Here is a 22,405-nt window from a genome sequence, read left to right as displayed (position 1 = left end):
GATGACGACCAATTAAACATGCACAATTATGGTTACCATATAGTTATTCATAAGATGATTAGCATGCCCCCCTTACATTCAGATTGGCTGCATACTGATAAGACGCAGGTTAAGCGACAGATACATATGCAAATGGCATGCAAATCAACACACAGAAATAGCAGGAAGGGACATGGACGTCACAAGCGCTGTCAATAATAGCACCGCAGACAGGAAATTAAGAGGTGTGAATATTTATGTATGCATCTAGGCGAAAAGTTTCTAAAAATTTTTTAACAATAATACATTTGTATTATGTATACATTAGTGTGTATTAGTTGTTAAAGGACGAATAAAACAGAAAACGGCCCTTTTTTCTCGTTTACCTCCAGATATTCCAAATTAAGTGTTCCTGAACAGATTTAGGAGAACTGAGTGACAAAACATGAGGAAAACTGTTAGTACAATATCTCTCATCCTGTCTTTCTCCATCCATTATACATAAAATGATTCATGAATGCAATTATCACTCGAGCTTCAGCATTTTGAGATTTATTATGTTACTTTTATATATCGCACACACAAAAATAATATGTACAATTACATTTTGGCAGACCCTTTTTAATCACATGGTTCATTCTGTATGTATAACCAATTAATCTACATGTAATAAAATCTGTTTATTAGTTGATCTAGAAACAATATATCACAACAACGAAAGTTGATTCCAAAGAGATCACAACTGTAGAACTGTAATATACTGTAGTATTCTCATTTTCGCATTAGTATTGCTCATCCATAACTATAAAGTGTAGTCACATGAACTCACCGTATAAGAACGTAACTGCAGTGGACTAATACAGTGTAATACAACACCGCTAAGATCACAGCTGCTTCACACAAACACTTATATTTCAGATATTTCATATGCACAACTAGCGGGTATGTAAACACCAATTCGAGCAGCAAATACAATCTATGATTGCATGCCTGGTTGGCTAGTTGAATATCGTTCTAAACAATTATTTCAATGCTATAGAATTTTACACACACTAAGTACAAAGAAATGTCTTATGCAATACTATGCATCTGAATCTGGATAGAGCTTGAAATTGTGTCAATTTTCATAATCATCCAGGTTACACAGAGAAGAGAGGAAGAAGAAGGTTGGAAGTGTTTGTGAAAGTTTCCTTTACTGAGGCAGAGCTTTCAGGATGGCGTTCACCTCTTCTGCTACAGCAGTCAACGCAAACTCAAACTGTTCCTGAAGACAGAAGGAGAGAAAGTGGAAGCTAAGTACTCGAAAAACACCAACATTTTACACTAAGCACAACGGATGCCTGAGAATATAATAATAATAAAAAGAACAGTCAGAAGAAGACAAAGAAAGAACACCAATGTGTGCCTTTTCCTTGTGTAGATGTGTGTGTTTAAAGCTGCAGAGAATGTGTGACTCAATGTGCTCTGTTCAAACTATGACTCAAAATCAGTCTCTTCCCTGAGGGCCGCCCTGTGAAGATCGATCATTGTCTGAAGAGCGACCCTCAAAACTAACGTTTGAAACCCAAGCCTCCCACTGCAGGCCATGGAATAAACCAGGCTAAAGTGGGCGTTAAGTTAGATGCAAAGCTTCACAAAACAAGAAACGGATAAAAATCCCTCTTGAATCAACGTTTATATGCACTTTTCAGTATTTTGAACCAACAAAAATTAGTCTCTAAAAAACTGTGTAAAGTGAAGGTAAAGGTTTATGAGGTCAGCATGAATAAATAATCTATTATTTCACTTTGTAGCAGTAATAGCTTGTGCTGGAGACATATACCACCGAATGCATGCAAATGACCATAAATGCATGAGAAAGATTTGATCATTTTCACAAATATCATTCACTGTCATATACAAGGTGATTTGGAAAGAAAAAGGCAACTGCATAGGAAAGTGTAAATGTGACCATCTTGCCACTAGATGGTGTCACATTAATGCCTCAATGTTCTCCAGACATGAAGAAGAATTGCTGTGGATATTTATCTGATCAGTCAAGCTGTTTATGAGGTTCTCTTCCAAGGTAAACAAAAGCCGGAGAGCTCATGTAGCTGCTAATGCACAAAACATTCCTATTCTGGGCCAGGAATGGAGAGGGTAGAATGGATTTTAGGAGGCAGACCAATTTCACACACGAGTACCTGCTTTGAGAGTGTTCTAAAAGTGGAGGGCGAGGGGGCATCTTTTAAGCACATGTTGCCTTTTGGAGCAACACAGAGATGAAGTGTTGACTGAGCAGGACAGTATGCAAAAGAACACAATTACTGTACTGTACAGTCCAGAACAAGCAACAGAACTTGAAAACAACCTGTTATGTTTGGCTTAAGGTAAGTAATTAAATACGGTAATGTATTATTTTCTTTTTAATAAAAACGTTCATGGTTAATTTAAAAGTGACTCAAAACATAACAGCAAGTCCCAAGGTGTACAAGAGCAATCATTAGCTTAAATTTCATGATTATAATTACATTACACTGGTAATATTAATAATATTTTGCTCATAAATAACTGCAAACAGGGAGATCCAAACATTAGTGAGTCAGGCATTGCATCATAGTCAGAAAATCAAAAATATTCACTCACAGACTATCTAAAATGTGACTGGGAACTGATAAGGATGCAGATCAGCTAAAAAAAAAAAAAAATGCAGCAAGTTTTTTTTAATCATTCTATCATTACTATTTTAAAACATCTTTTACATTCTGATGGTTGTTGGTAGATTTTGTTAACTTGCAGTTACTTTAGAAACCCATCAAAATTCACTGTCTGCTAAGGAAACAGCTCTGGCTTTCATTTGAATACTACAAATTTGTCACACACCATAATAAATGAACCAAAAAACAAACAAAAAAGAAGGTTGATTGCTCCAAAAAATGTATTCACTAACCTAAATATATGAAAAATGAATAAAAATAACCTAATAGAGAGGAATCTAATATACTACTAATATTTAAGACTTATATAATATGCTCTAAATAGATTTGCAAACTGAAAGCTATCTTTTCGCCACAATCCATGAAGGCTCAATATCTCAGTTTACAGTGGTTAACCAGGTATGGTAGTCAGGGCTTTATCTTTTATAAACAGCAGCTAATGTAATTCAGTATGGCTCTGGCTCATTTTCCTATCTCCAAACACAAGACTGCTAAATACATGTTTCTGTAGGAAATAGTTTATATATATATATATTAAAAAAAACAAAAAACGTTGTTGCTTGCGGCATCAACAGGACGCATTTGTCATGGAAGAAGTGATCAATTACAAGTTAGTTTTCTGAGCCTGGCTTTTGGTGCTTTATTGACTAAGTGGTTTTAGATTACAAATCGATGTTAATTGTAGCAGTGTGGTTAGGGTTGTATTGTACAGAACATCTCAGGACGATATGTGCAGGTGAAATTGCACTTATGTTCTGTTGCTTAAAGGCCAACTGACTGAACTTTCCTTTCTGATGATGAAGTTATCATGGTATTAAACTGAATAATAGTATTGGCATTAATATTGAATTATTGTTATACGAAAGAGACATCTAACCTAAAAATGCACCAAATACAAGGCTTTATCTGCAATTTAAGACATATCCAAAAAGAGTACTTAAAGAAGTACTAAAAAAAACCCTACATTTATTTTTATTTTTAATATTTTTTGAAATTCTTTTCTTTCTGGTTTTAGTACAACATCTTTACCAGAGACCCTAAACACCTTACGTCCATCATCTCGCACTTCCATGCTGTTCTTTAAGCAGAGAGTTTTACATGCTGTCTTACCTTGGTCTGTACCATGCCTGATCTCTGGTCCCTCAGGTGCTCCAGGGTAGCAGCAATATCAATCTCCTTAGCACCTGCAACAGAGCCACATAACATGAGTTCAAAGTACTGTGTGTAATCATATATCATCTTCCACTCTCTCCAGCGCTCACTCTTTTTCTGTGGAATTACATCCCCCTTACAGTGTTGGACAAAGCTTTTAGACTGTGTCTCTACCTTGTTTTTAGCTCACATTAAAGAAATGGAAAGGATCTTCAGAGAACAAAATAACAGAACTTCACGGTTTATTCTAGAACAACATAAGAACTTTTTCAAAAATGAATATAATAATACTAGTGATAAAAATCTAATCTATACAGTATATAAAGAGTAAAGGCCCATTCACACCAAGGACAATAATGATAACGACCAAGATATACTGTTCTAAAATTCATTCCAAGTATAAGAATGGCATGAGTCCACATCACAACTATAACGGCACAGATAAACAATATCGTCACTTTCAGAATGTTTTATTATCCAGCTGATGAGCGATAAAAACACTGGCAGCCAATAAAAATCCACCCAACTTTAAAGAGCTCAAGCATTTAAAGCGACGGACGACAAAACTGCAGAGCACTTAGAATAAACAGAACAATATCGTCTGCTGGTGTGGATGCTAACATAGTTATCATGTATGTCTAAAAATGCATAGAAGTGCAAGGAGTTTAGTCCGATTGATGCTGTCATATATTTTTTTACTTGAATAAAATCATTTTATTTAGATTTTGTAGGTCACCTGACAAAATTTCCTGATTCTATAGTCTTTTATGCTTAGTTTATATTTGGCAGATAGCCAAACCGGCACACAGTTTACATGAGTTAAAGCACTCATGTAGAGCTGTTGTTCTCGTCCATACAAATTTACAACGCCATCACTGATTGAACCAAAATATGTGAAAGTGAATATGAAAATGTTCACATGGCAGGAAGAGTGAAAAGGCTGATTAGAAGAAATCTCCCTTTCACCTTTAGCTTGAATGACTTTTTCTACAGGTCCATTGTTGTTTCTCCCCATAAATGAGAGGAGAGCAGAGGAGAGGTGTAACAAGGCCTTATTTCTCATTCATTCATTCTTCAAAAAGAAAAGAAAGACTACCCCCTCCCTTCTGCACAGAATGACAGAGAGAGAGAGAGAGAGATTTTGGAGAGTTTGAGGGCAAAGGAATGAGAAAAGCGGGAATCCTTATAGATGCTTTCTGAAAGGGAGCGAGTGCAGCTGGGGTTCCAGCCTCAAAAGTGCTCCAACACTTTCATGTCTTAAGAAGTGCAAGATTCCAAAGTTTAGGGGGAAAGACAGAGAGCGAGCAAAGGAGGGGGCATCTAACAAGAAAAGCCTTTGGAATTAAAACAGCATTCTTCACTAATTTACAATTCATTCCTAGAGATGAAGAAAAGCAAAAGAAAAATACGACGGGGTGTTTGAGGGAAAAAAAGGAGTGAGAGAGAGAGAGAGAGAGAGAGAGAGAGAAGGAAGACACGAAGAACAGGAGAAAGAAAAAGGGGAATGGAAGAGGGAGATTTCTGTTGTTCAGGACTTTCTAAGGCTTTGATCACACAAGTGAACACTGGAAAGTGGGCAACCTATGAGCCCCTCCTGCTTCCCAGAGAGCAGACAAAAGGGAGATGGAGGGGGCCACTGAGGGCAGAGGCTCCGGGCCTGACAGCATGGGAAAGAGCCACAAATGCGGCGACTCTCTCCCTTGCATCTGCCCTTTGATCCCCCATTATGGTAAAAGCTACGGACCATGGTCGGGTCAGGAGTAGGGATGGACCGGTGACCAGAATAGAGAAGGATGGGGGGGGGGCAAATGCATGGGTGACCTCACCAGATGGGGTCAGGAAGAATGGTGCCGGTGCTGGAGAATTGATTCGGACAGGTTGTGAAGGCACCTCCTGTCTCTGTGGCTGGATTCACATGACTTGTTAAACTCTATGAAGCACTCGACGTTTAATATTTGCATGTGAAAAGTCAATCATAATATGCGAAGCTGAAACCTTTGCAGTTGCTTACCGGAGCAATCACAGGGAGAAATGCAGTATCACATAAGGGGGAACTGTCTATGCTTTTCTCAGTCCTTTACGTTTTCACACACTTTCAGCCTTTTGAGATCCTTGGCCATTCATTGAAAACCAAAACCATCCCCTAATACACAGCGAGACCTTCACTGTGTGAAACTTTGTGTGTTGTTATGAGAGTCCTCATCTGTGCCGTGCGCTCTTACCTTTGGCCATTTTATTTAGAACCATGTCAATCAGGATGTAGGTTCCACTCCTTCCACCACCATCGCTGCAAATGAAGACAGAAACCTGTTATCACTTCTGAGAAAAGAGCAGACCTGCCTGAATGAGCATTATAGTGTGCGCCTGCCGAAAAGAAAACAAAGCGTTCATTTCTCTGTTGTGTTTCAACCGCATTGTTGGCTGTTGCATCATCCTTCAGCATTCACAATAATTCTGTCAAAGACGAATGCTGTCTTGTTTTCCTGTTCTTTGCAGAACTAAACTGCATTTGCAAAAAAAATGAAATAACACAACACAGCTCTTTTAGGAGCAAAAACTACACAGTTTTTTTTTTTTGAGAGTCTGAACACAGTGGGAATTTGAAGTGACTTGTAAAAACATTTTAAACTTGTTTTACCTTCTACGCAATCTACTAAATTGCGAGAACCAGCCAAACTCAGACGCAGCTGAGCATTTTGATTTTGATTTGAAATCAAGGTTACTTTTCAAGACATGCAGCTGAATATCATGAGTGTATTACTGAATGAATGTGTGTGGATGCCACTTTTCTGAGGTTGCTCAGGTTTAAGCACACAGCAAAAACACACTGAAGTGAGGGGTTTGGGAAATAAGAGAAAACTATTTAGGGAAACTCCTCCCTCTCCCCTGATATCATTCTGAATTATTCAAATATGCATAACAGCTGTGAAGCCTGCCCAAAACGCACAACATTTTGGCCATTAACCCCTGAGGTTAAAGATCATTTGACAAATATTTTAGTTTACATAGACTCTCATATTCTTCTAGTTCACACTGATGGTAAAGGGCATACATTTTTAATCAGTCATACAGATACCATTCACTGAATACTCCATTTATTTTTACCAGAAAGGCAAAAAAAACTGTAATTTAACAATATTAAGAATAACACACACACACACACACACACACACACACACACACACACACACACACACACACACACACACACACACACACACAGTCCTAGTATGTTAGACTGGTGCAACTAGCTAATAAATGCATTTTTATATTATTGTGGTACTTGCCTGCAATGAACAATTATTGGACAAGACCTGCCCCGGTAGCACTTGTTAACCTTTCTGCAATGACAGAAAAAAAGAGACCATTAATAAGTGCAAATTAGTAGATCAGGAACATATTCATTTGCCATTTTAGAAATTGTTATAAATATGGACATATATAAACATATGACATTTCTTAAAGAGATAGATGAAACTTCTGTTATCATTTACTCACCCTTAAGTTGTTCCAAACCTGTATGAGTTTCTTTCTTCTGTTGAAAGAAGATAAAAAGAAGATATTTTGAAGAATGTGGGTAACCAGACAGTTGATGGTAGCCATTGACTTCCATAGTATTTTTTTCCCTACTATGGAAATCAATGGCTTCCGTCAACTGTTTGATTACCCACATTCTTCAAAATATCTTCTTTTGTGTTCAACAGAAGATAGAAACTTATGCAGATTTTGAACAACTTGAGGGTGAGTAAATGATGACAGAATTTTCATTTTTGGGTGAACTATCCCTTTAATATAAACTCGTTACTTTCAACCAGAAAATAACTAGAACTTTCTTACATGTGTCTATCAAAATTATTTACAAACAAAAAAGGTCCATGCCAAACAATTAAAACAAATGGGGAGGTTTTTAAATCCCCCACATTGTGACAAGCCATTAAGAAAATGATGTGTGGTTATGTGTCACGATCCAAAACACATTAACCTTGCACAATTATAATGCCTGCAAAACCATAAGGCCTTGCAGGATTTTAAGGCACATAGGTGTTGTTGCCATGGAAACCTACTGTGTTAACTCATATTGTTTATCTCATCCAAAAAGAAAAAAAATCCCTGCTTTGTTCATACTTCAAGGTTGATTTCACAAAAGACACTAAAAAGGTTTTTAGGATCAGATCTAAATGCTCATGAGATGACTTTCAATTCTAAAGCCCAGACTGCACACATTTATATAATGTTATTTAGAAAGCAGGGTCCAAAATTAACACTCACCAAGAGCCAACTGCAAGAAAAACTGGCTTTGGAGAGTTTATTTAATAGAATTGATTAACTTTAACTTTATAAGGAGCTACAACATTTTACAGTCAAAAGTGTAAGAATGGCAATTTGACCCATGCTGATGTAAGTGCCAAGCTCAATTAAAATATTAAAAAAGACTATTAAAAACTATTAATAAAACACAATTCTCATGACTTGCATATCTTCTAGAAACTTTTAATAGTGTGAAAAAATTACCATCAGAAGGATGCCTTAAGTTTTTTTCTTTCTTTTACCAATACAAATGTGAAATATTCGTTGCATTAAGCCATAAAAATGAAAGTATGAGTTTTAATAAAAATGGTTTTAATAAAAATAGTGCAAAATACATTACATACAATTACATACAATTCTAGATCCGTACATTAATTAACTTTGGACCTTGAAAGAAATATAAAATAAAGTGTGATGCTTCCTACACAAGAAATGTGTAATAAAAGTGATTCTTTGAGTAGTTTTGTTTGAGATGTGGCAGATCTGAAAGAGTGCAGAGGGGACCGTCATGCATTAGGGACTTTAGGACAGCAACGTGTGTTTCTGGGTAAGACAGAGGGGCAGAGAAAAAGGGTGAGTGAGTGTGAGAAACAGGGAGATCTGGTGATTGAGAGATGCAGGAGGGGAGGCAAGGAAAAATCAAGGGCCTGGAAGAGGAGATACAGTTTCCAATGATCACTTTTGTGACTATGCAACTGGGCTCATATAACTAGCTGCAACATCACAAAAATGACACTGGCAACCGCTAATTAGCTGGCCAACGAAAAAACAAGAGGTGAGTGAAGAGCGTTTGACAGATTCAGTGTGAGTCATGGCAGTGTATGAGACAAGACTGTGTCACAGGCCTTTGGGGAGATATTCAGAATGGCATCAGAAACCAGAGCAAGTCAAACAGAAGCACCGGGGTTAAAACCATCTCACGACTCAATGCTCAAGGTGTCATTGAAACTTTGGGAGAATTTCCTTAAAGTGAAAAGAATATTCAGGACATTTTTCAAGATGGGTCTCAGAATTGGAGTGCTAATTCAGAACCAAGGACCATATGTTAATCATCAGTAAGACTGCTGATTGAGGATCAGAACCACCCTATTCATATGATATCTTATTTATCAGGGCACAAGATCCAATATCAGCATTCCAGATCTAAACGCTTTGTGCATATGATCCAACACACTTCCCAAATCAGCACTCCAAATCTGATGCTTTAGAAATGTCAGCACATAAATTTCAATCTCATGACAGGTAATTCTTAATTCACCTGCATATTTAAAAGAATAAGAGATTTCTCCAAGACAAACACTGTGTTTAGTAGCTATTTGGAGAACTATTTGAAATTTAAAGCACTGCTCTCCATATCTTTAAAAAGGGGGAAAACATTATACGGTGAAGTAGTGGAATTAATAAACTAAATGTAACAGCACAACAGCCTGAATATGAACAATGAAACTGGAAGACCAAAATGGATTGTAGGTATACATCCACCTATACCAGGGTTGTTAAATTTCTTTAAGGTTGTACCCCAGAGGCCTATTGCCTTTCTTCTGAAAGCTCACAGCAGGTGAAAAATGAGGGAGTCTTATACTGCCATTGGCTTTCCTTTCACTACTGTTTTATTGCTGAACATTTCACATTTAATTGGAGTATTTGATTTAAAAGAGATTGCTGAGGAGAGATTGAAATGCATTTGCTATTATGAACACATACAGGCAGGGCCTAAAATTAACAGGCTCCTAGCGCCAAATGGGAGTAAAAATCGGTGTTGGCGAGTGTATGTAACGTGTCAATCGACAGCTGCCGGTAAAATTTACTAACAATGCTATGTTGTGAGAACATGAACGTGAACAAATGTGAATGACGCTCAGGATAGTTCTGTATCGTCACGAAAGTTTGAGCCTTGCCAATTTAAATATTCAAGCGCAAGAAGACCAAGAGAACTCAATTTATCACTCGCACTGTGTGGGAAGTTTAATGTGCACACACATCCAAAGCGTGTGCCCAGAAATCTGCATCTCAGACAGCGCGCAAATACTGAATTGAGCTCTCCTTCACGTCTTCTTGCACTTGAAGAGACATATTTAAACAAAATAATAAGTGAAGTGAAAAAACGTGAAAGTGACATGTGAAGGCCAAGTATGGTAACCCAGTTAGTAGGGATGTAACGATGCATCAGGAACCGGTTGAAAATCGATTAAAACGTGACGATTCAAAGTGGTTGAGATGATAAATGAATCCCGATACATTTGGGGGCGGGGGTTTATATGAATGTATATCTGAGGAGAGCTGACTGTGTTCAGAAAAGTTTAGATGGTATTTTCTTTTCATCTTACTTGAGTACAATGCATTTTAAAGTAGTTTTTATAAGTGCGCAGCTCTGCTTTGTTCACAGTGGTAACCGTGGAAGTGCTGTATTGCTGCTGTTTCATAAGCGCCACCTGCTTTCAAGACAGTGAATTTGCATTCTCACGCAGCCCGTCTGCTGTTATGATGTTTTATGTAGCATAATTTCACAAAGCTAAAGTCTGTAGATTCTGTTTTTGCTTCAAATGTTAAAAATTATTATAATTTAAATTAAAAACTACTCATGCTGCATGTATGTAGCATCTTTGTTAGGATCGTGATTAAAATGCAGTGGTTGCCTCCCATTTTAAATGGCTACAGATAGTTCAGCCTGTAATAGAGCAAATAAACATCTTGATCATGTACTCATATAAAGAGGTTTTTTTTTTTATTAGTATTATCTATTTATTTGATTTAGGATTTTTTTTATTTATTTCAATTTAGTTTTGTTATAAAGATATTTCAATTTCACAAAGAAATATGCAGCATTGTGTCTGAGAAATAATAAAAAGATACTTTCTTATTTAAATCTCATTTTGTTAAAAAAAAATTGTGAGAAAATCGAATCATGAAACCAGGGTCGTGAATCGTATCGAATCGTGAGTTGAGTGAATCGTTACATCCCTACCAGTTACTGTACACACATTAGGAGTAGTAAGCAGTGAACACACACCCTGCAAACCGTGGACACACACACCCGGAGCAGAGGGCAGCCCGGAGACAATTAGGGGTTAGATGCCTTGCTCAAGGGCACCTCAGTCATTTCCTTCCAGTATTGAGAATTGAACCCACAACCTTTGGATTACCAGTTTGATTCTCTAACAATTAGGCCACGACTACCCCTATATCATTATGTTAAAATGCCCGTCTTGGCAAGTATCCTCATAAACATAGTCATTAATCTCTAAAGTGAATGTAAACAGTTGAGAAAGAAAACACATGTGTATTAGTTTACTGGATCCGTGCATAAGCTCTTAAAGTGACAGTAGCCTAATATTCCTGCTGCTGTCTGTTTTTAATGTTAATCAAACAACAAAAGACAAATTGTTGTCTTTATGTCAAGAGAAAAATCACTCACTGCTCTTGACTGAATAATTTTGACTTGAATTTAATTTTGTAACGTTAATAAGGATTAATCTATGTTTCATGCCTGTTAAAAAAGATATAGTGTTGGTAAATTTTCTTAAGTCACTGGCCATTGGCAAGTGTGGCAAAAAGTTAGTTTTAAGCCCTGCATATAGGGATCTGGTATTAAAAAAAAAAAAAAAAAAAAAACTAAAAACTAAAGGGCTAAATTTTTTCTTCTTCAAAAGCATACTATCTATTCACTCTAAAACATAGACTGAAGGTCATCAGAAAGTCAATAAATAAAAACTAATGAGGAAAATGAGTATTTTAGTCAAAAACTTCAACGAAAACCATTTGGTAGACATCCCATTGAAATATAGTAGCTGGACACATACCTGCGGAAATCCAGCAAGGTTCTAGCAGACTCTGGAACATTCTGGTCCATCCAGGACAAGAAGTGGAACTGAGTGACTGTGCGGCTCTCATTAGTCTGGACGTTCTTCAGGTAGAAACTGCGCACCAGGAAATCATCACACCAGATATGCTCTGAGACCAGATTTACCTTCAAGAAAATAGAGTGTGATTTTACACTACGAACAGCCTTAATCATTTTTCAAGACTAAACATAAATTAGTCAAAATATAAGGACAACTGTAATGTAATATACGTTTGAGGCTGTCAAGGTTGAAAATCTAAATTAAGGTATTAAAACCTGAAATAATATAATAATAATAATAATAAAATACATTTCCACAGGAGCTTTACCTCATATATGTGGTAGAGGTCCGACCCTTCATCAGGCCAATACTGATGACACTGTTTGATGCCGTTTTCAGCAAGAGGTGTCAGCATGACAATCACCACACAGCCACTCTCCCAAACCATCTACACAACAGAGCAGAAAATGCAAAAGCAATGTTACAGTGTAGACAGTGAAGGATAGACAAAAATAAATTTTAAACAAAAAATTTTTTTCCTCAACAGCATGACCGGATTCACAGAGTTTCAGCAGAGCTCACATTAAACATAATTGGTCTTAATAACTCAACCCCACTCGTCACTGTAATTGAGGTTTAGTTTAGTCTTCCAGCCAACCTCTCTTGCCCTTTATCTCTCAACCTCCCCTTTCCCTTGTATACTGAACCTCCTCAGCTTTGCTCCATTTCCCCTAATCACACTTTTACTGTGTCCTTCAATCACGGAAAGGCCCACTGCGACCATTAGGAAAATGAGGGAAAACACTGACTTTTATGGGAGTAATAAAATACAATGATCCTGTTCATAAAATAATCAAACTCATGTGCCACACGTCCCCACAGAGTCATTATCAGAGAAATGTAGAGACATTACACCATGGAAAAAGTGGTTCAAAAAGCAATATAAAGTTATCATTATGAATATGTTATCATTTTTAATCTCACAAAACACTGGAGATGGAATTGATGAAAAATAAAATGTCTTAAAGTCATGATTATATGATGAGAGAATGATGGCAATACAAAGCAGATTTCATTGAGTGTAGTATTCAATAGAGTTTTAATTTTGTTTCACAAGTTTCATCCTAAAAGCATTTATGGTACAACTATTAGCCTACAGCAATGCTTTTCAATGTACACATTAATGGTCAAATTATGTTAAAATATAAATGTTACTCAGCATTATAAAAAACATACTGTGTAGTTTAAGTCATTCTGATGGATGAGCTCATATACATAGATCACAATGCTGTATTATTCTTTAAAACAGGAGTAGAAGGTCATTGAAGGAGCTTGTACTAATGTTCCAGACCAGGTGATCAAATATTGTTGAGTTTAAGCTTTGCAGTGCAATATGCAGAAAAGGTCAAACAAAACCAACAAACATGCTTCTGGAACATCCTGCACAGCGAACAGAACTGAGCGCTCTGCGCTTTGTTTTGAATCAAAATTGCACAAAGCGACAAATGAATACTGCATGAATCAAGTTTGAAAGATGCAGAAGTCCCTTTTAACAATATAATGCAAAGATAAAACAACTTTCCTTTTTGACATTTGGCATACAAATCTCCAATTTTTCATATTTAAACATCATGTTATAACATGTGAACCTATAATGGATCATCACTGCTTGTCTTTAAGAGTTCAGTGGAAATAGCTACAGAGGAGTACTAAAATGACCTAAAACATCAATATGTAATGCACAGTTTTGTTTAATGACTTCAGAACTTTGAACAACATAGATGCTTATCACTAATCAACACTGTTTCTATTGTTCTTTGAATGACGAATTAGAGAAAGTCTTACAACCTCAAGCTATGCCTAATGAAAAACTGTGCATAGAGAATGTGAAGCTACGTCACGCTGTGTTGCAATGTGGGGCAGCACCTCCATCTTAAGAGGATCTCCCTCTGCTTCTGATACTGCTACCAGCACCTTTTGTTTTGTTTTTGCCTTTAAATTGAATATTCACATTCTCCATGGCATCGTTTGCAGGGAAGAGAAGCTCTTTTATTGCACTGCATGATAATTTGATGTTTTCACTGTAGTTTTGCAGAATTCCGTTCACAATGTATCTGGTTACCATAAAAACAGTGTCATGCGCTGGGCGCTTGCTTCTGCTTCAGCCGACACACGGTAGAAATGTCCAAATAAAAATGTGTTCAACAAGCTGAAAGAAGTCGATCCATTCCTTTGTTGGAAATGTGTAAATGTAACTGAAGTTTTATGGTTTTCATTGTAAATATTCACTTTCCCATGGCCACAGAGATAGTGGGTCGCATTCAGTCATTTTTTATTTAATGTATTTATTTCAACACACGACAACCAAACTCAAATCCCTAGAAGGCTGCTTGTGAACAGTTTTGTAGTGCCTGCGTGCAAGTTCTGCTAATTCACAAGCTGACGAACTGTGAGAGTCATACTAGCAAAGGTAATTTTAAACCAAACTAAATAAAAAAACTTTCAAAAACACTCAGCAATGTGATTACTGATAATGTGATAATTGTGGGTTTAATCAGTGACAAGACAATCAGTCCCCCTCAACCTGCTTTCCTTAGTGTTTTTACACGTAGAAAAGGAGAAAAAACGTATTACATCGTCCAATTTTCTGCCTGAACGATGATGTCATTTGATGCCGATGATCATGTCACTACAATGGTGACATTTTTCACAATCACGACAGAAAACCAAAATACCGCCTTAAACTCACTAGCAGTAAGGCAGTGCGGTCCTCCTAATATGGCGTCTAAACAAGACGGTTACCCAGAACTCAACACGGGGTGACGTCAGCTTCACATTCTCTATAGGCTTTTATGTACTGTATGTATAGGCTATCATTTGATCTTTTTATTAACTCGTGCCCTTTCTTAAGGAGAAAACTTAAGACTATGCAAACCTTTAAAAGCTTGGCTCTGTTTGGTATGAATCACCTTTTCGTTAATGAGGAGGAACACTGAGACAATGACATCACTACTTTAATTGACAGGGATTAATGCACTCATTTTAATTTAAATGGAACTTCTAATGGGGTTTTCTGGATTCAGAACTGGCCTGACTGTCTATAATTCATCTGTATGAAATTAAATCAATTTAGATCATTAATTTTCTGCCAGTAATTGACAAAATGACAAATTTAAACAACCAATAACATCAATTAGTGCACACTCACATCTGTTTGTAAACACAGCTTTGTGATTATAGAGGGTCAAGTGACATCAACACATTACCACAGTCAGTTTATTAAAATGTAGATTCAGGTTTGTATTTAACACCATCTACTTATCTAATCTTCAAAAAAAAAAAAAAAAAAAAAACACAAAGAGGAATCAAAAAGAAAGGATGGTCAAAGCTGCTGCTGTCTGCAGATTATTAGATCAGTTGGAAAATATTTAAATATGTGTTGGAGAAAAAAACTCATATTTACATTTTCAGCACTGACACTTTGTGCAGTTCTACCAGCGAGAAATCTCAAACCTTATGGGACTTTGGCTTTGACCCCTTAATTAAGGTAACATAGTGATGTTTATAAAGTAGTTTTTTTGTGGACTGCAGGAAAGTGTCCTTTCTAACCTTAACATTATAAAAAAGGCCCATTTTGCCTTTTTTTATTCGAGAGTTCATATGGTGCACGGACGCTTTCATATTTTGAGTTCTTTGCTTTTACAGATAGATATTAATACCGATATGAAAGCAAAACTAATTCTTGCTAATGGGTTTGCCTGAACAAGTCTAATACAGAAAAAAGGAACTCTGAATAGTGATGAATAGTGATTTTAAATCATAAATCATTAACCTAATAGAGTAGACCAACATTTTCATTCTTGTACTTGTGTTTATCTATATAAAATAGATGTGGACCAGACTGAGTATCTTACCTGCCAGAAGTCTGCCACAGTGGAGGGAAGAGGACCTTGAGAGCTGATATAGGCTGGATTTCGGGGGTCATGGTCCATCTTAAAGGTGAAAAGACAGAGTAAATATTCCATGAATATCCATGAAATGATCACTTTCAAATAATATTGAAAATGACACACCTTGCAGCTTGTTGATAGACATTTAAAGGATATCTTAAGAGTGATATGTGATAGGATGGAAGTTTCTATGGTGCTCTCCTCAGACATGAATCCTCTATGTAAACTGCACTGTTTCATTTATCTTATTTATTTGCTTTCTGAACATTTCTTCAGTCCCCTCCGATCTTTTGGGAAGGGGTAAACAAACTTCCTGCCAAGAGAAACAGAACGTCCACAATTTCTGTTTAGAGTTAAAAAGCTTGAGAGAGAAAAAAAGGAAAAGCAAATCAAATAAAGAGAAGGCACAGAGGCCTGTCACTAACGAGAGCAGAGTTGTCTCTCTCACGACCACCTCCCCTCTCCCGACCCCTTTCTCCCTGTCTTTCTCGTTCTCATTTTTATCTACTCCACATCCACTCTCTCTTCCATTTCTATATCGTTCTATCATCTCCAGTCACCTCTTCTTCCTCTCTCTCCTCTGTCTGTCCTCTTCGAGCATGTGCATTCTTTAATACCTCTGATTAAAGCCGGCTCTGGGAGTAAAGCAAGGCATCTCTCTAATCAAACGCATTTATTGATGAGAAGCTCAGTGGCTGGAGGAGGGTGTCTGTGTGTAATTGTGTGTCTGTCTGAGTGAAAGCTGTCCCGATGGAAAAAAGGCTAATGATGGAGAAAAAAAAACTTGATATGGATATGGACTATGACATTCATAATGCACTAGCCACAATTAAATAATGACAGGCAAGATCTTCTCCAGCACTTCAGCTAATCAGCAGCAAAACTATAACAAGCAAAAGTAGATTTCAAACTGCAGCAAAGGGACAATCCACCTCTTTTAACTTATTTAATCTAACAGGTTTGCAAACTGTCAAACTATGCCAGTGTTTCTCAACCTTTTTCCCATCAGTAAGACCCAAGTAACTGACAAACCAGAATGTGTTCACTGTTAAAAGCTGTAACTGTAAGGAGCTATTTCTACCTATCTATCCCTTAAATATAGTTTTGATGGTAAAACGTGCATTTAGATTGATTCAGTGAAGTTAAACAACATGTTTGACTTGCATAAAACCAATTCATTAAAGAGGGTACAACATGAAGCACATTAACATTTAACATTAACATTTCATTCTGTCCACATGATTTTAAAAATAATATTTTTAATATCATATTATACTGAATAGGAAATGCAATCATTAATATTATTAAAGTAGAAAACAAAACAAAGAACGTTCAATACTGATCAATACAAACTCACCAAGTAGCACAAATATTCTGGGGTACATGCAAACCTAATTGGCAATTACTGATTTATGCAATACAGGAGAATGGTCAGAATGGGGCATGCCATTTATCAATTCTTATTTAATAATCTACAAGCTGTGATGACCACAATTCCCAATTTGTCTGAAGTATAGCATCCGGTCTTCCACTCTGACCATTAGTACACACATCCCACTATCTGTCCATCAAAGAACATCAACGGAAACCACCGTTCATCAGGTCTAAAAGAAAAAATGAAGCAAAAAAAAAAAAAAAAAATATATATATATATATATTCACTGACTGCAACACATCCTCATTAGAGGAAGATATTATTGTCTGGATGCATTACAGGAGAACATCCTCCTGACCCGAAATGTCTCTTTACAAAAAAGAAAAAAAAAAGAAAAGAAAAAAAGGGAAAGCTGTCATCAGGTTGGAATGTGCCCATTTTGAGCTATAACAAAAGCATGTTTGCTGTAAGGAGGTAAGGTATGCGGTCTTGTTAGGGGTGTCAGACCTGAGCTTATTAAATGAAGGAAGGTTTAGAGAGTGGACGAGACTCTAACACAAGCTCCAAACACTTCCAGAGTTGCTGCTGCTCTTTCATATGTATGTGTGTGTGACCTTGAAGCTTCAAGCTTGGGTCATTTAAAAAGTATAATACTGCTGATAAATGTGGCCATTTTCATGTCCAAAATGCTGATGAAATGATTTAATGAAAATTTCTCCACATTGATCAAATGCTACAGCCGTCTTTGTGAGTGTGTGCTTGATAGCACGTATGTCTGTCTTTGTGAGTGCGTTTGGGAGTATGTATGTCTTTAAAGCACAAAAGCCGATCACAAAGCCTTTCAAAACTTTTGCTAAAGTAATTGCATGGTTCAGTACTTCTGCACTAATTTCTCTATAGCTTCACAAAAAGATCAAACACCACTGCATGAGAGAGACAGATTCAAACCCCATGGTTACAGTGAATGACACGCACACCCATTAGCATGGCAGAAAATGGATATAATTGCTTTGCACAACCTTAATTGTTGGCAAGAGCAATTTAAGGGTAGAACAATTATATATACACAAGCTGGCTAATGCCGGCAGTCTATATGAAACTGTTTTTTGACTACCCGCTCTCTATAAAGGGTGTTATTATAGTCGATTTGTCATTTCACATTCAGAGAGATGATCATGCTCTTAAAGTCTAATTACTTTAAAAGATCTGAGATTTTTATCAGTTTATCAGTAAATTTAGCATCTTGTGATGCTCTATATGGGGAAAATATCAGATAAAGTAGAAGATTTGAGCATAAAATGATATTATAAAAAAGTGTTTGCAGGATACATTTCCTTGATATTTTGTATAGCAAATCAAAATTATTAGAAGTCAAGTTTAATAGAATTAAACACAGAATCTAATATTTTATTCCTGCTTTAATTTACTCAATATTTCTAAAAAGGACTCATGTTTCCCCATTTATGAGAAAGATGCGATAACATCATCCAAAAAGCTTTATCTGTACCTTTTTCGTGTGTATATTTGAAAGAGAGAGAAATGGAGAGCCACAGCATAACTCAACACCAAAAAGTCACCAAAACTGGAGGAGAGGGTGTTGGTGTGAGGAGGTTGTGAAAAAATATCACAAATGATTTACTTTGAGGCCTTTTTCTTTCTTGCAACTAATGAGAAAGAAGCTACAAACATTGACAGACATAATTATCACAGTTTTTGAAACGCACATTGCCAAATCCCTGCTGCGCTTTAATTACCGCGCCTCCATGCATTTGTCTCCGCACCAGCGGATCAGTGCACCCAACCCCGACTGCAGTGCGAAACCCTCGGGGAGGGAGGGCTGACTCGCTTGTGCCTTTTGTTTCTTCTTTTGACGAGTTCGAGTCCAAAAATAACAGCATGTAAAAATGACTCAGTTTGACTTTCTCAGTGTGATGTTGCTGCACACGTATTATACTGATTAACATTATGTGTATGTACTGATTAAGGGGCCAAAAGAAAAAATCATTGTGTCTGTGACGGTGAAAAAAAAAAAAAAAAATCACACAGTGCTTTTTAAAGCATTCATGTGGTCTGTGTATTATATTATGCACACAAAAAGCTCACGTTGATAGACAAGACTCCTTCCTTTGGACTCACAATGTCTGCCATAGTGAAATGTTTATTTTTGTTCTAGAAATGAATTACTGACTATTTGAACCTACTTGAGTAGTGAGTATTTTTTTCTTTGCTTTTTCTCAGTCTCTCTGTGCCTGTGACTCTACGGTCACTGCTGATTGACAGAGGACAGATGAGGAGAAGAAAGGGGGAAAATACTGTATCTATGAGCAAAGAAATAAAATATAACAGCAACCCTTAGAGGAAGGTTGAAACAGACCTGGCATAGTCCAAGAAACTGACACAAATGGACATAAATACTGTGTTACTAAAAGAGCCTGTGCTTCAGTCACATGAACTACCTGTAAAGCGGTTTTCACTTCCATTAATGGACCTGATGTGTAAAATATGTAAAAAATGAGTTATAGCTACTTACAATGGGACTCGCGTTGATGTAATCAGATCTGGATTGGTTATTCTCTGGCTTCAGGATGACTCTGGAGTGATCATCTACAGTATTCAGGGAGATAGACAGACAGGTGGTGATGTAACTACTAGAGCATCAACATCTTTATAACACACTTGTCTTAACCAGGTGCTCATTTCTTGCTTTTATAAGCATAACAAAAAAAGTATACACAGTTCTGATCAGTTTATGATTAGAAGAGGCCATTGACTTGCTTAATTGATCAAAACAGAACGCAACAGCCTGTAACAGGCTGTGCTGCCGTCCTACGACACAGTGCACAAGAAAACAAAAATAAATTCACTCGAGGCTGATACAATTTGCGAAGCACTCACACACAAGGACGCCGTGTGGGCGGTTGCGCTGGACATTCTGTTCCTCCTGACCCACCGCACATGCTGCTGGCTCAGCCTGGTAACTACAGAGAGCCTCCCACTCCTTATCCAAACGATCCTTATTCTGCAGGTGATCCTCCATATACGACTGCACAAGACACACGGGAGAAAGACACAGACACACAAGTTACTCATAAGGTCCTAATGATGATATGGTGAACATTTCCTGTAACATGCATAACTCAATGAAAAAAATAATAAGCATTCCAGCCCAGACAATATGTGAAAGCATGATTCACGTATAAATCTGAGGATTTCAGTTCAATTCGGGGTAACATTTGTTGTTTATACAACGCAAACAAGAGCATGAAACCATATTTCTTGTGCTTATGCGTTTCATGTCCCATTTGCCTTCCCGTGTAAACGTTTTTGAATTAAGTCTCCTTCCCTCCCCTAAATCCGGCGAGTAAAAAAAGCTCCATAGCAAGTTTCCATTCGTCTGCTATAATCCAGCTTTACCTCCAAGGCCAACCTATCGCTTTCTGTGCTTTCTTTCTTCCCAACAATACAATCACTCACCTATCCACCTTCAGACAGACAAGAGCTCAAACCCGCTCAGCACGGGAATCGTAGACAGTAATCCTAAACATGCACCACAAAGGAGGAGAGAGAGACAGAGAGAGAGAGGTAGAGAGAGAAAGGGGGGTTGCAGGGAGGGGGCTTGTCCTGACAATCACACATGCAATTAAGACTCCTGAAAGGCCTGGGCACGCCAGTGCCTCTTCAGCCTGCTTCAATCACTCCTTTTCACTGCTTGCACAAATGCTGATAAGATTGTCTGCGCTTAAGCCGCCTTCCCAAGAAGCCCAAATTGAATTCAACTGAGACAAAGGGGAGTGGAGAAAGAGAGAGAGAGGGAGAGAGAGAGAGAGAGAGAGAGAGACAGAGAGCTCAGAGGACTGTGTCGCTGGCCAGAGTGTAAGAGCGTAAGTGTTGTTTGGCGGTTGGTGTCTTGTTTTTTGGATGCTTATTTCTGGCCTCCCATTGTTAACCAACAAGAAGGGGGTTACCTTGTGCATGCGGGCATGTGAATGTGTGTTTATGAGTCTATTGTGTGAAAACAAATTACACACTCATAACCTAATGTCAAGAATCCTCTTGGCCCTGTACACAGACAGCAATCCGTAATTTCACAGGGCTCTGACACACATTGAAATGTTCCTGCATGCCAAAAGTGCTATTTAAAATATATATTTTTAAATGTACAATTTGTGGAACTTCAATGTCTTCATGTATACCAATATCATGGCTATATAATCATTCTCATAGATATATTTCATTTCTTGTTTGAATAGCATATTGCACTCCTCTGAACATTAGGCTTTTGTGTGTGAGAGAGACAGAGACCTTGTTTTAAGAGATGATGAACCGTGTGACAAGTCGCTTAATAGAAGACATTATGGTTCATATGGAATTCATGATTTAGTGAAGGAGAAATGACTTTGATTAAATGCCACTGTAATAAGATTAACTCAAAGAGGAGAAAAATGTGGCCAGTGGCCAAGAAAGTCTAGGTGTCAGAAGGCTTTCCTTTTAGTCTGAGGACATAAATACCATTGCTATCATTTTAGAGTATTATTCAGATTTTCCATAAAACACAAGATTTTTAATGTTTTTTAGAGAAGTCTCTTATGCTTGACTAGGCTGCATTTATTTGATCAGAAATCCAGTAAAACGTAATATTATGATCAACAGCATATATTTATTAAATAAAAGTATATTACAATTTAAAATTGTAATACTGTTTTCTATTTTCATATATTTTTTAAAGTCTAATTTATTTTTTTTTGATGGCAAAGCTGAAATTTCTGTATCTATTGCTCCAGTCACATGATCTTTCAGAAATCATTCTAATATGCTTTTGTGCTCAAGAAACATTTCTGCTTATTATTAATGTTGAAAACAGTTATGCTGCTTAATATGTGTGTGATAGGATTCTTAGATTAAAAGAAAGATCAAAAGCAAACATTTCACATATTATTATAAAAATCTTTTGTTACATTATAAAACTCTTTACCGTCACTTTTGATCAATTTAAAGAGGTCATGAACTGCATTTTTTTAACATTTTATCCCACTTATAATGTTACCAAGATTTTTACATCAAAAAATATCCTAATTAAGAAGTAATAAGATATTTTCTATCCTG

The 22,405-nt window shown here is 37.0% G+C and overlaps 1 protein-coding gene across 2 annotated transcripts in view; it reads right to left on the bottom strand.

Moving 5' to 3' along the window:
• Positions 1-515: 515 nt before the first annotated feature.
• ptprn2 (protein tyrosine phosphatase receptor type N2) overlaps positions 516-22,405 on the bottom strand; it is a 179,628-nt gene continuing 157,738 nt past the window's right edge. For both annotated transcript variants that reach the window (XM_051900568.1, XM_051900567.1), the window contains exons 15-23: positions 20,198-20,345; positions 19,833-19,906; positions 15,892-15,969; positions 12,306-12,425; positions 11,936-12,102; positions 7,115-7,168; positions 6,050-6,114; positions 3,786-3,859; positions 516-1,243 (exon numbers count right to left, since the gene is read on the bottom strand). In XM_051900568.1, the coding sequence (XP_051756528.1) occupies positions 1,172-1,243; positions 3,786-3,859; positions 6,050-6,114; positions 7,115-7,168; positions 11,936-12,102; positions 12,306-12,425; positions 15,892-15,969; positions 19,833-19,906; positions 20,198-20,345 (852 nt within the window). In that variant the 3' untranslated portion in view covers positions 516-1,171. The remainder of the gene's footprint in view (positions 1,244-3,785; positions 3,860-6,049; positions 6,115-7,114; positions 7,169-11,935; positions 12,103-12,305; positions 12,426-15,891; positions 15,970-19,832; positions 19,907-20,197; positions 20,346-22,405) is intronic.

Source organism: Ctenopharyngodon idella, chromosome 7 (assembly GCF_019924925.1).
Source record: "Ctenopharyngodon idella isolate HZGC_01 chromosome 7, HZGC01, whole genome shotgun sequence".
Taxonomy (NCBI): domain Eukaryota; kingdom Metazoa; phylum Chordata; class Actinopteri; order Cypriniformes; family Xenocyprididae; genus Ctenopharyngodon; species Ctenopharyngodon idella.
This window is presented reverse-complemented; position numbering and strand designations above follow the sequence as displayed.